Source organism: Gobius niger (assembly GCF_951799975.1).
Source record: "Gobius niger genome assembly, contig: SCAFFOLD_202, whole genome shotgun sequence".
Classification (NCBI taxonomy): Eukaryota; Metazoa; Chordata; class Actinopteri; order Gobiiformes; family Gobiidae; genus Gobius; species Gobius niger.
In genome coordinates, this window is record NW_027639286.1 from 13,857 (window position 1) to 31,025 (window position 17,169).

General features: G+C 39.8%; 1 protein-coding gene across 1 annotated transcript in view; it reads right to left on the reverse strand.

Moving 5' to 3' along the window:
* Positions 1–16,714, reverse strand: part of LOC306982617 (partitioning defective 3 homolog) — a gene marked incomplete at both ends in the record, with an annotated part of 30,357 nt that extends 13,643 nt beyond the window's left edge. The window contains 4 exons of the mRNA XM_079583086.1: positions 960–1,318; positions 6,658–6,783; positions 11,702–11,888; positions 16,573–16,714. Coding sequence (XP_079439212.1) covers positions 960–1,318; positions 6,658–6,783; positions 11,702–11,888; positions 16,573–16,714 — 814 coding nt within the window. The remainder of the gene's footprint in view (positions 1–959; positions 1,319–6,657; positions 6,784–11,701; positions 11,889–16,572) is intronic.
* Between the last annotated feature and the right edge of the window lie 455 nt (positions 16,715–17,169).

Sequence of the window (17,169 nt, forward strand, 5' to 3'; positions counted from 1 at the left end):
TGAAAGGCTTCAAATATGGAGAGACTAAATCAGGCTGAAGCCCTTGAGTTTTGTGTTCAGGCCTGTGGCCACAGACACATCATATAGTATCATGTAAAATAGCATTTTAACGCCTATTTTAAAGTTTTCAGTTGGTCAAAGAACATAGAATACGAACTGTGAATTTCATATGGGGGGTCCACCAAGATAGTTTGTACCCAGGGGCAAGAATTTGGTGCTGCGCCCCTGATGCCAAGCATTAAAGAATGTTTAAGCTCATTTACAAAAACAATATCTTACGAAATAATGTTAGCTAAGCGAAATGGTCATGTAAAAGTGCAATCCGAATGGTCCAAATTCTTGGACTGTCTTAAATGATAACTTTACTATAGAGATATTCCACCTGTGTTTGAAGACCACAGCTCTACCACACCAACAGCAGCAAGCTGAATGTTCAGTACTCCCCACACTGTGAAAGACTGTGTTTTTACACAATGGAATACACTCTCTCATGATCCGTTTGTCTTCATCCCCTTTTACCTGCATTAGGGAGGCACCGATCCCACTTTTTCTAAAACCAATACGAGTACTTGGATTTAAGTACTCGCCGATACTGAATACCGAGACAAGTACAAGGCATTTTCTTCAACATTCTTACTTTTTTTAAAGCAGATTGGATTGATCATTTTTGTTACTTTTTTGTCATTTTTTTTGTCAATTTCTTGTGACACTTTTTGTCACTTTTTCATAAATTTTTTGTCATTTTTTTGTCAATGTTTTCTCACTTTTTTCACATTTTCATCATTGTTTTCGTCTCAGTTTTGTTGCTATTTTCACAGCTTTTTTCCAGAAGCTTTTGGATTGGGGTAAAGCTGGAGAAAAAGTGCTCGGTTCAGGTGGGGGTTAAGGGGTTAAGTAATTCTAAAGTCCTGCTGGGGAATCATGCAAACTCCCCACAGGGAATGAAACCCGTGACTCACCTTTCCGGAGCTGAATGTTGAGCCTGCGGCCGACCTTCTTGGCGAGCCCCGGCGGCTGATTGGCCGCCCGGTGGCCGGACGGGGGCTTGGCTGCGGAGACGGGCGGGGCGTGGGGGGGCGGGGCCTGGGGGCACGGCTCCGCCCGCTCCAGCGACGCGGCGCTCACGGAGTCCGGGCTGAAGCGGCCGTACGCGGCGTGGGAGGGGCTGAAGGGGGCGTGGTCCGAGGAGGCGGAGCCGGCGGAGGGGGGGTGGCGCTCGGCGTGGGACAGCTGCTCGTACTGGGACTTCACCGCCGACGGGACCACGTGGAACATGATGACGGGCGAGCGCATGGCCTGGCGGAACATGTTCTGAGCTCTGCGGGAGACGGGAGAGACGTTTAGCAAACACAGGGAGTTCACTCACATTTCACACTTTCAGATCAGGTTTTAAGTGTTGTTTTGTTGATTCTCTTTTTTCACATCAACAGCCTGACAGGAAAAAGCTGAAATCGACTCTTTGGCGACAAAAACATGAAAAGACATTTGTACTTTTTTAACGACAAGACGAAAAGTCGGGTCCGGTGAGGAGAGAAGATCTGGTGTATTTCAAAATAAAATCTGTCTGTTCACGACTCATTACCATTACCGGTGACACAGGGGCAACTTCACTGGGGAGAGTCGTCGTTCTGGCAAATACGGCTTTTGTTTACAAAAACGAGTGGGACAAACCTGGACCTAATCAGGACCGAACCCGGACCGAAAACGTCCGCGCAGTAACTCCTAAAGACTTCCCCGCTCACTTCCGTCAATAACCTTTAGGAGTTACTGCGCGGACGTTTTACTCCTCGTATCATTACGCCTCACAATATAGTCCCCCTTTTTATTTGCTTATAAAATCGACATGTTACATTTCTGTGTAAATATACTTCGCATGAAAACACTTCACGTAACTTTATTTAAATAGGGAACACGTGGAAGAGCTTGGTAGCTTCTATCGTGAGCTTTTTTTGAGCTATGTGACATGTGGGAGAGGCTGCGTATGTGTGAGCGCACGGACAAAGACCAGACGGAGATATATCAACTCGACTAAAGTGAGGTAAGAGCATATCTCAGTATGTAAAAACGGTGGCCTATTCCTTTAACGTGAGCCGGGGACTTATGCTGTGCTCCACTTGATTTCGCTCCAACCTGGACATTTCCACTTGAACGAGCAGCAACTCCGTAATTCTGACTCGGAAACTCGGGACAGAATCACCCGAGGAGCTTTTAAAGACGGCTGTGCCCGACGTGTCAGGTAACAAATGTAAAGCTTCAATAAACCATATTACAGCATGGTCTGGGTGAATACTGGATCCTGATTGGCTGGTGCATTATTTTGGTGTAACCGCACACGTAGTCCGGTAGTTAAATCACTGGGATGTCACTCCGCTGTGGCGTCGCCATAGCAACGCATGACACAGCTGAATCAGATAAAGGCGTAATTAGTGACTGACAGGAACGTATGAGATGGATTTAGTGTTTGCTAAATGTTTGTAGAGGAGAGTGAGCAGCTAGGTTAGCTACTGTTAATAACATATGAGCTTTACATTTCTATTGGAAACGGTTAAGGCTATTCATCATTTTCAGGCGTACATAAAATGATCCTGCATTGAAGCATCTTTGTCTGGATTAGTAAAGTCAAACATAAAAGTTTGAGTTGGGGGGGCCCAGGTGTGAGCGACTCCACCGCAGCTGTTTCCATAAACAGTTGAGCTGGTTGAGCTAGCTAGCTTTAGCTTCAGGTTAAACCTTGTAAAAGGTAAATAACTCCTGCCCACGAGTGCCGCATATCGGTGTTTCCTTCCAGGGAAAAGTGTTTCCGGGTTAGTCCTGTTGTGTTGTGATTCTGTGCTGATGTTGTGTCGTTGAGCCTGACTGAGATCCTCGTAATAGCTGCGGAGAATGACTCGCTCTGAGACCAGCCTTCAGTGACCGGCTAATAACCCACACAAAATAGTCCCGTAGTCTGGCAGATTTAGTGAGTTTAGTCAATGAAAAACACATTTATTATAAATGTTAGGTTTGTGGGACCCTGGTATAAGCGGATTAAACAACGAGGAGCCGCGTTAGACGTTAGAATGCAGGAGGAACAACACTGTGTCGGGCATTAGAACCGTCTAACGCGGCTCAGAGGTGTTTAATCCTTACTTATTTGGCAGATGTTTCCTAAATGTATTTGTTAAATGTCAAAGCGAAACGGATCAGCTTTTCTGCTCTGCTGCAAACGTCTCCACCAGCGAGCAATAATCTCAATATATTACCAGCCCGATATAACCTGAACTTTGACCTCGCTAAGGTGTGCTTTATTGTCCCTGTAGGGAAATCTGATTTTGACCCATCCTTCAATACCACTGAGGACGACCCGTGAGGAGCTGTGGGCGACATAATTCACCTCCTCCTCTTGTCCCTTTCCCACAGAGTGAAAGGGAAAAGATCTGATCTGTCTGGGATCCAGGAGCACATGTGCGAGCGGCCTGTGTTGCATCTGGAAAGATCAGATCCAGGCCCAGAGCGACACCAGTGTTTTCAGAGTAAGTGGTGAAAGCAGAGCGTGGTGTGAGTCCTTCATCAGAACCGGCACTCACGGCCCCGTGGTTTTTGCCGCACTGCAGTCCCTCTGTCTGTTCCAGAGCAGAGTCGGAGGGTTTCTCACACTCCAGCGGCGTCCACTGAACTGCACTGAGCACAGACTGCAACTGCGAGTCCAGACACTCTAACACGAGCCACTTAACGAGCCTCTGACTTCCCTTTGACAACCCCCCCCCCCCCTCTCTCTCTCTCTGGCTGCTAAATTTACTCCTTCCTCCTACCTGGCCGTGTCTGACGTCTAAATGAAGGCCTGTCTCCTCCCGCCTCCTCTCTCCGAGCGTTTCCCCCCCGTCCTGCACAGTGAGCGTGAAAGCTGTCAGCGCCTCACACCCGCCGCCTTGTTAGCGCCACCTGTTCCTCCGCCTCAGCCCTGGGACCTCATTTGGGCCCGGGGTCTGGACAGATGTGAGCGGGGATGAAGAGAGGCTCGGTCCCAGGCGGGTTGGAGAGTGGATTTTCCCAGCAGCGCCGGGGGCCGTGCCGGGGCGTACGGGGGATTAGCGGGGCGGGGCATGTGCGGGAGGCGCCTCTCCCAGTGACGGACGTGAGCCACTGCTGAGGCGCGGACGTGTTAAAGGCAGATCCGTCACGCGCCTCATCGGCCCCGAGCCGGGACGGGACCAGAGGAGACTCGTTTAGGAGGCCGAGGTCTTCATGATGGGAGAATATCTGAGCTAAAAGGAGTTCTCATCTAAACCAGTTCCTTTTTCTAATACAGAAATGTCTTCAATAATGAGGTTAAGCCAGAATCTCTTCGATGTGAAAACACAAAACATACAAAAAAAAGTAGAGAGCAGTTAATCGACAATGTGCAGAAATTCACTGATGACAATCAACTAATGGAGCTTGGTTCATTGCCGGCAGTAAGTCAGACCTGTTCCCGGTGCGTGTTGGTCTCCTCAGGGCTGCCCTTTGTCACCGGTTCTGTTCATTACTTAGAATTTCTAGGTGCAGCCAGGGGCCGGAGGGCGTCCGGTTTGGGAGCCTCAGGATCTCATCTCTGCTGTTTGCGGATGATGTTGTTCTGATGGACCTTCAGCTGCTCTGGGGCGGTTTGCAGCCGAGTGTGTAGCGGCCGGGATGAGGATCAGCACCTCCAAATCTGAGGCCATGGTTCTCCTTCCCCTCCTCAGGTCGGTGGGGAGTCCTTGCCTCAAGTGGAGGAGTTTAAGTATCTCGGGGTCTTGTTCTCAGTGAGGGACGGATGGAGCGTGAGATGGACAGACGGATCGGTGCAGCGTCAGCAGTGATGCGGTCGCTGTATCGGTCTGTCGTGGTGAAGAGGGAGCTGAGTCGGGGCAAAGCTCTCGATTTACCGATCGATCTACGTTCCCGCCCTCACCTATGGTCATGAGATTTGGGTCATGACCGAAAGGACAAGATCGCGAATACAAGCGGCCGAAATGAGTTTCCTTCGCAGGGTGTCTGGGGGTGAGGAGCTCAGTTACCCGGGAGGAGCTCGGAGTAGAGTCGCTGCTCCTTCACGTCGAAAGGAGCAGCTGAGGTGGCTCGGGCATCTGTTCCGGATACCTCCTGGTCGCCTCCCGCGGGAGGTGTTCCAGGCATGTCCTAGTGGGACAAGGCCTCGTGGAAGACCCAGGACACGCTCGTGGGACTATGTCTCCGAGCTCGGGGTCAGAACAGCTGGAGGAGGTGTGGCCTCGGGGTCCCCCCAGAACAGCTGGAGGAGGTGTGTGTGGATCGGGAAGTTTGGGCATCTCTGCTGAGACGCTGCCCCCGCGACCCGGCCCCGGATAAAGCAGAAGAAAATGGATGGATGGAAGTCACTCAGAGGTTTCATGAACCGAAAATTCTCCGTCATTTACAGAATATTTTAAGCTTTGACAGAAAATGTTGAAGGCCGTCCATCATTATGACGGATTGAAAATGGCGGCGTAATGAAAGTGCAGCGTTGCTCTCTCTCTCTGGGCTCGGTCTAAAGCAGCGACATCATTTCACAAGATAAATAAACAGCCTTTAACCCCTGTGCTGGTTCCACCAGGATGCACGCTCACAGCAGAAAAGCATCGGATAAAACGAAACGCAAACGACAGAAAAGGAGAAAGAGAAGGAGGCTGAAAGGAAGGACCGGAACACACGATGTTAACCTGAAAACGACCCCGTTCACCCTGTGCTTCATAAACAACGGTCTGAATAAGTCGTCCAAGATGGAAGTGTCTAAACTCTGGTTCTTACTGTCAGATGTTGCGCAGGTGTTAAGTGTCTAAAGTTCTTACTGTCTGAAGCAGATGTGGAGCTGGTTTAAACTGGTTCTTACTGTTTGAAGCAGATGTTGCGCAGGTGTTAAGTGTCTAAAGATCTTACTGTTCGAAGCGGATGTTGCGCAGGTGTTAAGTGTCTAAAGTTCTTACTGTTCGAAGCGGATGTTGCGCTGGTGTAAACTGGTTCTTACTGTTCGAAGCGGATGTTGCGCTGGTGTAAACTGGTTCTTACTGTCTGAAGCAGATGTGGAGCTGGTTTAAACTGGTTCTTACTGTTCGAAGCAGATGTGGAGCTGGTTTAAACTGGTTCTTACTGTTCGAAGCAGATGTGGAGCTGGTTTAAACTGGTTCTTACTGTCTGAAGCGGATGTTGCGCAGGTGTTAAGTGTCTAAAGATCTTACTGTTCGAAGCGGATGTTGCGCAGGTGTTAAGTGTCTAAAGTTCTTACTGTTCGAAGCGGATGTGGAGCTGGTTTAAACTGGTTCTTACTGTCTGAAGCAGATGTGGAGCTGGTTTAAACTGGTTCTTACTGTTCGAAGCAGATGTGGAGCTGGTTTAAACTGGTTCTTACTGTCTGAAGCAGATGTGGAGCTGGTTTAAACTGGTTCTTACTGTTCGAAGCAGATGTGGAGCTGGTTTAAACTGGTTCTTACTGTCTGAAGCAGATGTGGAGCTGGTTTAAACTGGTTCTTACTGTTCGAAGCAGATGTGGAGCTGGTTTAAACTGGTTCTTACTGTCTGAAGCAGATGTGGAGCTGGTTTAAACTGGTTCTTACTGTTCGAAGCAGATGTGGAGCTGGTTTAAACTGGTTCTTACTGTCTGAAGCAGATGTGGAGCTGGTGTTAAGTGTCTAAAGTTCTTACTGTTCGAAGCGGATGTTGCGCAGGTCTCCGTTGTTGATCCGGATGATGCAGTCGTTCTCCTGGAACAGGCTGTGCTGCTCGGCTTTTCCCCCGACCTCCAGCCGCTTCACCAGCAGACCCAGAGTCCTGCAAACAGATCACCATCAAAGCCTGGACTAAACCAGGACCAGGGTTTCCGTAGAGGTCCCAGGTCCAGCAGACCCAGAGTCCTGCAAACAGATCACCATCAAAGCCTGGACTGAACAAGGTCTAAACCAGGACCAGGGTTTCCGTAGAGGTCCCAGGTCCAGCAGACCCAGAGTCCTGCAAACAGATCACCATCAAAGCCTGGACTAAACCAGGACTAAACCAGGACCAGGGTTTCCGTAGAGGTCCCAGGTCCAGTAGAGCCAGTCTGCTGCTCTGCCAGGCTCGTGTCAACAGCTTCAGGCACTAATGAGAACTTTGGATTCTAACCTCTTACCACCCGCCTGAACCAAGTGCATTCTGTCCTCTTAGGCTGTTATATAGGCCTGTGTAGCACCTCATTTGGAAGCTAAGACCCACAAAACTGATCTTTTTCCTTGCGTTGTTGCGGTGGTGTGTCACCTTTTTATGTTTTTTTATCTTTCTTTTATTTTTCATTTTTGTCACATTTTCGTTGAATTTTTGTAATTTTTTGGTTATTTTTTTGTTGAATTCTTGTTGAATTTTTGTTGAATTTTTATTGAATTTTTGTTGAATTTTTGTTGAATTTTTGTTGAATTTTTGTTGAATTTTTGTCACATTTTTGTTGAATTTTTGTCACATTTTTGTCACATTTTTGTCACATTTTTGTTGAATTTTTGTCACATTTTTGTTGAATTTTTGTCATTTTTTTGTTGAATTTTTGTCACATTTTTGTCACATTTTTGTTGAGTTTTTGTAATTTTTTTGTTGAATTTTTGTTGAATTTTTGTTGAATTTTTGTTGAATTTTTATTGAATTTTTGTCAAATTTTTGCTGAATTTTTGTAATTTTTTTGTTGAATTTTTGTTGAATTTTTGTTGAATTTTTGTTGAATTTTTGTCACATTTTTGTCACATTTTTGTTGAATTTTTGTCACATTTTTGTTGAATTTTTGTTGAATTTTTGTCACATTTTTGTCACATTTTTGTAGAGTTTTTGTAATTTTTTTGTTGAATTTTTGTTGAATTTTTGTTGAATTTTTGTTGAATTTTTGTTGATTTTTTATAAAATTTTTGTCAAATTTTTGTCAAATTTTTGTAATTTTTTTGTTGAATTTTTGTTGAATTTTTGTTGAATTTTTGTCACATTTTTGTCACATTTTTGTCACATTTTTGCTGAATTTTTGTTGAATTTTTGTTGAATTTTTGTCACATTTTTGTTGAATTTTTGTTGAATTTTTGTCACATTTTTGTTGAATTTTTGTTGAATTTTTGTTGAATTTTTGTTGAATTTTTGTTGAATTTTTGTCACATTTTTGTCGAATTTTTGTCGAATTTTTGTTGAATTTTTGTTGAATTTTTGTTGAATTTTTGTTGAATTTTTGTCACATTTTTGTTGAATTTTTGTTGAATTTTTGTTAAATTTTTGTCGCATTTTTGTCACATTTTTGTTGATTTTTTGTTGAATTTTTGTTGAATTTTTGTTGAATTTTTGTTGAATTTTTGTTGAATTTTTGTTGAATTTTTGTTGAATTTTTGTCACATTTTTGTCGAATTTTTGTTGAATTTTTGTCACATTTTTGTTGAATTTTTGTTGAATTTTTGTTGAATTTTTGTTGAATTTTTGTTGAATTTTTGTCACATTTTTGTCACATTTTTGTCACATTTTTGTTGAATTTTTGTTGAATTTTTGTCACATTTTTGTCGAATTTTTGTCGAATTTTTGTCGAATTTTTGTCACATTTTTGTTGAATTTTTGTTGAATTTTTGTTGAATTTTTGTCACATTTTTGTCACATTTTTGTTGAATTTTTGTCACATTTTTGTTGAATTTTTGTTGAATTTTTGTCACATTTTTGTCACATTTTTGTAGAGTTTTTGTAATTTTTTTGTTGAATTTTTGTTGAATTTTTGTTGAATTTTTGTTGAATTTTTGTTGATTTTTTATAAAATTTTTGTCAAATTTTTGTCAAATTTTTGTAATTTTTTTGTTGAATTTTTGTTGAATTTTTGTTGAATTTTTGTCACATTTTTGTCACATTTTTGTCACATTTTTGCTGAATTTTTGTTGAATTTTTGTTGAATTTTTGTCACATTTTTGTTGAATTTTTGTTGAATTTTTGTCACATTTTTGTTGAATTTTTGTTGAATTTTTGTTAAATTTTTGTCGCATTTTTGTCGCATTTTTGTCACATTTTTGTTGAATTTTTGTTGAATTTTTGTTGAATTTTTGTTGAATTTTTGTTGAATTTTTGTCACATTTTTGTCGAATTTTTGTCGAATTTTTGTCGAATTTTTGTTGAATTTTTGTTGAATTTTTGTTGAATTTTTCTTGAATTTTTGTCACATTTTTGTCACATTTTTGTCACATTTTTGTCATTTTTTTGTTGAATTTTTGTCACATTTTTGTCACATTTTTGTCACATTTTTGTCGAGTTTTTGTAATTTTTTTGTTGAATTTTTGTTGAATTTTTATTGAATTTTTGTCAAATTTTTGCTGAATTTTTGTAATTTTTTTGTTGAATTTTTGTTGAATTTTTGTTGAATTTTTGTTGAATTTTTGTCACATTTTTGTCACATTTTTGTCACATTTTTGTAATTTTTTTGTTGAATTTTTGTTGAATTTTTGTTGAATTTTTGTTGAATTTTTGTTGAATTTTTGTTGAATTTTTGTCACATTTTTGTCACATTTTTGTCACGTTTACATCCTTGTTTTCTTCTCATTTTTTGTGGCTGTTTTGGTGCTTTTTCCCCAAGAAGCTTTTTGATTAGGTTAAAGCCAAACTGGAGAAAATAGGATCCGTTCAGGTGGGAGTTAAGAGGTTAAATTCATTCGTCGCCTCAACGACTCTGAACTCTTTGGTGGCTCAGGTGAAGTTCTTGTGCTGCGCGGCCCCAGTCTCCTTTGGTATAGCTGTCTTTTATAATCTTGTATGTATTGTTTATGTGAGTCTTGTACATATATATGTCTTTTTATCCTATGGACCTTGAGCAGCGGTTTGCAGGCTCACAGGTGCATTTCCTTTTCAAAGGCGTGTTCAGAACGAGCTCATATGTTCAGCGAGGTTATTCCTTAAACACATGTGTTCAGTCAGACGGGGGGACACACAGGAGCCGCTCTGTGTGTGGCCTTTGATGACTTTCCCCCGTGCTCCGCTCTGTCCCGTTATGTTTTAGCTGTAAGTGCAGCTGACGGGCCGGACAGAGCTGGATAAGGACGGCGATAAAGTTCACCACCTGTCGAAGACACACATGACACCTGCTGCTCTCCATCGATCCTTCACATCACAAAAGCTCTCGGTGTTTGGTGTCTGTGGTTATCTCGGGTACTGGTCCCTCTCGGGTACTGGTCCCTCTCGGGTACTGGTCCCTCACGCTCTGGGTCTGTTTCTGTTTCTGTATCGTTCATTTGGTCGGGGGAAGAGACCCAGGTGTAAACTCGAGGGTGTTCCACAGAAAACGTCAATCCTAAATTTCTGCAAAAGATGTATTAATATTACAGTAATATTAATTCATCTTTGATAGTAACGTTTACTAAAATCAGTCCCATTGTACCTGAGGGTGAAGCTCCTCCTCACTGTGGCATGAGCCGAGCTTTAAGGTATTTTTAACCACTTACCACCCGCCTGAACCAAATGCATTCTGTCCTCTTAGGCTGTTACATAGGCCTGTGTAGCACCTCATTTGAAAGCTAAGATCCACAAAACTGATCTTTTTCCTCACGTTGTTGCTGTGTTGTGTCACCTTTTGTAGTTTTTTTTTTTTTTAGTTTAGAATTTTTGTAATTTTTTTGTTGAGTTTTGTTGAATTTGTGTTGAATTTGTGTTGAATTTTTGTTGAATTTTGTTGAATTTTTGTTGAATTTTTGTTGAATTTTTGTCACTTTTTTGTCACATTTTTGTCGAATTTTTGTCACATTTTTGTCGAATTTTTGTCACATTTTTGTCACATTTTTGTCACATTTTTGTTGAATTTTTGTTGAATTTTTGTCACATTTTTGTAGAATTTTTGTCACATTTTTGTCACATTTTTGTCACATTTTTGTCACATTTTTGTTGAATTTTTGTCACATTTGTGTTGAATTTTTGTTGAATTTTTGTTGAATTTTTGTTGAAATTTTGTTACATTTTTGTTGAATTTTTGTCACATTTGTGTTGAATTTTTGTCGAATTTTTGTCGAATTTTTGTCGAATTTTTGTCACATTTTTGTCACATTTTTGTCGATTTTTTGTCGAATTTTTGTCGAATTTTTGTCACATTTTTGTCATTTTTTTGCTGAATTTTTGTCACATTTTTGTCATTTTTTTTGCTGAATTTTTGTCACATTTTTGTTGAATTTTTGTCACATTTTAGTCGATTTTTTGTCATTTTTTTGTTGAATTTTTGTCATTTTTTGGTAGAATTTTTGTCAAATTTTTTGTCGAATTTTTGTCACATTTTTGTCATTTTTTTGTTGAATTTTTGTCACATTTTTTGTCGAATTTTTGTCACATTTTTGTCATTTTTTTGCTGAATTTTTGTCATTTTTTTGTTGAATTTTTGTTGAATTTTTGTTGAGTTTTTGTTGAATTTTTGTCATTTTTTTGCTGAATTTTTGTCACATTTTTTGTCGAATTTTTGTCATTTTTGTGTTGAATTTTTGTCACATTTTTGTCACATTTTTGTCACGTTTACATCCTTGTTTTCTTCTCATTTTTGTGGCTGTTTTGGTGCTTTTTTCCCAAGAATCTTTTTGACTAGGGTAAAGCCAAACTGGAGAAAATGTGCTCCGTTCAGGTGGGAGTCAAGAGTTTTAAAACAACCTATTTCCACTTGTGTATTTCATTCCCCTGGCTCCAGTGTGCTTCAGTCGTTCCGCCTGTCTCCTGCTTCTCCACGTCCTTGCACCGCACGGATTACGCTCCTAAAACATCAAATCCGTCCGTGCTGAAATAAAACCCGGAGCCGGATCCCGTCAGACGGTGAAGTGTGAAGGAGCGGCGGCGTTTATTCTGCGGCTGTCGCTCCGAGGATGAACTGTGCTTCGGATTTCCTCCCGGTTTGGGTAAAGCTCCGACAGGCTTAAGCGCGGACGGACTCGCTGCACCTGAAAGAGTTCCGCGTTGGGAAATATGAATATAAAAAGAGTTAAACGTGGGCGCGGAGCTAATCGCGTCTGTGCGGATTTACCGCTCTGTCCCCGAGCGCCGAGAGACCGAGGCCACGGGGAGAGACCGCGGAGAGGAGGATGTTTATGAGCAGAAAGGAGAGATTACATGACGGACGCGTTCAAGAACACGTCTGACGATTATGTTTGAGACGTGGAGAAAACGTGACCCACTTTCCTCTGGTTTGACTCGTCCCATAATAACTGCTTTAAACAGACTATTTATTCCACAATTAACAGATTGACTGAACCTCTTAACTCCCACCTGAACGGAGCACATTTTCTCCAGTTTGGCTTTAACAGAATCAAAAAGATTCTGGGAAAAAAGCACCAAAACAGCCACAAAACATGAGAAGAAAACAAGGATGTGAACGCAGCAAAAAAAAGACAAAAACTCAACAAAAATGTGACAAAAACTCAACAAAAATGTGACAAAAATTCAACAAAAAATCAACAAAAAAATGACAAAAATTCAACAAAAATTCAACAAAAAAATGACAAAAAATCAACAAAAATTCAACAAAAAATGACAAAAAATCAACAAAAAATGACAAAAATGTGACAAAAATGTGACAAAAATGACAAAAATGACAAAAATTCAACAAAAATTCAACAAAAAATGACAAAAAATCAACAAAAATTCAACAAAAAATGACAAAAAATCAACAAAAAATGACAAAAATGTGACAAAAATGTGACAAAAATGTGACAAAAATTCAACAAAAAATCAACAAAAATGTGACAAAAATGTGACAAAAATGTGACAAAAAAATCAACAAAAATGTGACAAAAATGTGACAAAAATGTGACAAAAATGTGACAAAAATGTGACAAAAATGACAAAAATTCAACATAAAATGTGACAAAAATGTGACAAAAATGTGACAAAAATGTGACAAAAAATCAACAAAAATGTGACAAAAATGTGACAAAAATGTGACAAAAATGTGACAAAAATGTGACAAAAATGTGACAAAAATGACAAAAATTCAACAAAAATTCTACAAAAATTCAACAAAAAATCAACAAAAATTCAACAAAAAATGACAAAAATTCAACAAAAATTCAACAAAAAATGACAAAAAATCAACAAAAATTCAACAAAAATTCAACAAAAATTCAACAAAAATTCAACAAAAAATCAACAAAAAATCAACAAAAATTCAACAAAAAATCAACAAAAAATCAACAAAAATTCAACAAAAAATGACAAAAAATCAACAAAAATGTGACAAAAATTCAACAAAAATGTGATAAAAAAGAAGAAAAAATAAACATTAAAAAGGTGACACAACACAGCAACAACGCAAGGAAAAAGGTCAGTTTTGTGGGTCTTATGGGTTTGTTTTCGCCAAGACTACCTGGAGACTCGCCTGATCTTCTTTGTTTGTTTGACCTTTATTTAGGAAAGTCTCACTGAGATTAATCATCCTTTTTCAGGGGAGTTTCGTGTCTCCAACTAGATCTTTCTTTATAAAGCGCTTTACATGAGATGATGTTACATTCCGCTACGCTGGTGGTGAGATCCGGCCCCTCTCTGAAACCTCGTCACGACTCGGGAAGACTCATTACTGAATTAAAGAAACAGTTATTGTGAAAACTGTAAAAACAAATCGATTTTCCTCAGCGTTATTTTGTGCCTGTGGTGTTTCTCCGTCCAGGCTTTGATCTAATCCTCCGGCCGGAGCGCGAGGTCAGAGAAGTGCGGCTCCTAAAGACAATCCGTCTGATTACATTTGGATAAGAGGCCATTTCTGTGATGAAAGTGTCCTGATGTGACTGTACGTCTGACCAATAAAACAAACCTTTATAAATGTGCTCTTAGGCTGATTGAGCCTCGGGAAGCTTCTGCAGCGGCTTCTGTGAGAGACTCGCTTTAACCCCTTAACCCCCGCCTGGACCGAGCACGTTCTCTCCAGCTTTACCCCAGTACAAAAGCTTCTGGGAAAAAGGCGTGGAAATAACAACTGAGACGAAAACAAGGATGGAAATGGGACAAAAAAGTCACAAGAAATTGACAAAAATGTGACGAAAAAATGACAAAAATGTGATAAAAATTGGACAAGAAAATGACAAAAAAATGACAAAAAAATGACAAAAAATTGAAAAAAAATGACAAAAAATTGACAAGAAAATTAAAAAAAATGACAAAAATGTGATAAAAATTTGACAAGAAAGTGACAAAAAATCACTTTCTTGACAAAAATCGACAAAAATGTGATAAAAATTTGACAAAAATGTGATAAAATATTGACAAGAAAATGACAAAAAATTGACAAAAAATGACAAAAAAATGGACAAAAAAATGACAAAAAATTGACACAAAATTGACACAAAATTAAAAAATAATCGACAAAAAATGACAAAAAATTGACAAAAATGTGATAAAAAAATGACAAAAAAATGACAAAAAAATGACATAAAATTGACACGAAATTAAAAAATAATCGACAAAAAATGACAAAAATTTGACAAAAAATTGACGAAAATTTGACCAAAAATGACAAAAAAGTTACTCTTGGTTCAGGCGGGAGTTAAGAGGTTAATCGCACTCGGGTTTACAGGACACTGAGGAGAGTCCAGACCAGGTTATTTCTGTCGGCGAGTTCTTCGTTTTGGCCGAGGAACCAGAAAAGATCATCAGGGGTCGGCAGGTTTGTTTGTGCCGTGAAGGGCCGAGTTTCATCATCACCAAATCACCGAGGGCCGAACCACTGACGCCAATGTTCTGTGATTGCCGATGTTTTACATTATATTAGGCCATCGGCTAGCTCTCAGAAAGGGCTTAGAAAATGACTTTTGTTCCAGGAAATAGGAAATACTTTTTATTTGGATTTTTATCAAGTACAATAGTTAAACTTCTTCCACAAAAATTTCCACACGCAGACTCCCTGCAGTTAATGAGAAATTGGCTCCTAAAGCGGGGAAGTTTGTGAAAAAATGGACATTTTAGCCTCTATAGGCATTTTTGACTCCGGTTATTTCAAAAGGTGTAAAGGCCACAGACTTAAAATTTTACAATCATAAAGACAATACTAAAAATATTCAATATGTGGTAAAAGAAGGTGGATAGGAGTGCTAGTTTTTAAGAAATAACTTTTGAAAATATGCCTTTTTTGAAATATGCGTCCTATTGAAACAAGCACACTATGGGACCTACCATTTCCCCATGACATTTTCAAATTAGATTTTAAGAACATAAATAACAAATTGCTCCAGATAAGTTTCAAACATTCTTTTATTTTTTGTGATTTTGGGGTTTTTAACCATCAGAAGCAGATCAAGTGTATCTTGGCATATGGACGAAAGCTTGACTTCAGTCTTGCCTGTTAGATCTTGTAATTCATTCAATATAAGACCTTCTACTGCAGTGGTTCCCAACCTTTGTTCTTGATTCCCCTCCTGTGCATGCTGTAGTCAGCCCGGGGCCCCCCCTCAGTCGAAACAAATACAATAAAAAAATCAAAACCTGAAAATATTTACCGATATGCATTTTAAACACATTTTCTGAAATTAGATAGTTTTATGCACCTGTTGTGATTTTTAACCATTTTAACTTGTGCAAATGTATGACCTGACACTCTGACCAGACAAAGCTCTGGGCCCCACCTACTGTCCCAGGAGCCCCCGCTCCCCAGGTTGGGAACCACTGTTCTAACGCACTCTCTATCCAGGCAAGGAGGCTAAAAAGTTCTTGTCGTTAGGGTCCTTTAAAGGCTCTTTCTGATGTAAAGTGTAACTCCTGAATTACTGTCCTCGTTCAGTGTTTCAAAAGTTCACTATTATTTCTCAGATTAGACGGTGATCGGAGGAAAATCAGCTCGAATCCTTGACATCAGCCTGTCCGATCTGAAATCAAAAAGTACCGTTAAGTTTAATTTACAACTAGTTTATTGTATGTTGATGGTACCTTATATACCAATTTTTTTTTTATTACATTGTATGTACAGTTTTGGGGCCCATATGAGTAGATTATTAGTTAAAAAATAAAGTCTAGTGTCTGGGATGATAATGGATGATTGTGGATCTGTGAGTGGTTTGTTGTGCCTTTTCTGAAACCGCATCCTCCTTCCTTTTCCTACTCACTAACACTGGAAATGCATGTTCCCTCGAAGGAAAGGTCTGTCCTAAGCAGAACACGCAGCAGGAGAAGTGGTTTATAAGCATCGATGCGACTCACAGGTGTGTGTTACAGAGAGCAGCCTCATGCACTAAACTATTTATGTTCCATGTTTATTTACAAGAGTCACATTTTACAGTCATATAGATATTTGATAATGAAAAAGAAAGCAGAAATGAGACCAAATATTGGCAAGTTTTAAGAAGCTAAAATATAGTGTACATATGAACAATCTGAATCTGAAACTCTAAGAGGAAATTAATGTTCAATTCAAAGAAGTAGTGTAAGTGTGAAGCAAAAGGAAGGAGGCGGGTTCAGAAAGGGCCAAGGTCAGATGCCACAGAGTCAGACACATTTTGTTCTAGGCCCAAGTTAGAATTTGATGGGGAAAAAAAGAAATCTCACTTCTCTGATATTAATTTAGACCAACCCAATAAATCCCTGTAAATCTAAATGCATGACTTGATTATAAGACGGTGATAAACAGAAAAATACATGACATACCTCTAATCTGAGGCCTCTGACGACTCTGCAGTTCATTGATGATCTTTAGCAGAGTCTCATCAGGATCATTTCTCTGTTGTCCAAAGTCCTCCAGACAATCACAGGAGATCTCGTATGTGGCCACAGATGGCAGGTTCTCCCACTGTAAAAATACAGACAAAGCACATTTTAGGTTTTTAACAAAAAGTACAGTCAAGAATCAAAGCCATATCTGAGGAGCCAAAAGGACAGAAACTGAGAATTCAGAGCTTAGATTAATATAATATTTACTATAATTTTCAGTCAGATAGTCTTCAAAACGTGTTAAGAATATTGCTATAAAAAGGCCTCTAGGTAAGTGTTGGATCGCAGTTTGCAGAATATGTTCAGCATTTTTCAATGTGAATGCAGTTGTTCCGAGCCCTGGAGGATTCATTCTGATTGTCCCATGAATACATACCTCACTCTTTCATGTTGAGTCTTTAAATGAAGTGAGGCGAGGCTTTACAGGACCAGGCTCCACCACAACATGTTTTCATCACGTAATTGTCCTGGAAAATGAAGAAAGCAGATTCAACAGAAATAACTACAGCAGTAGGGCAGGCCTTATGTATCATG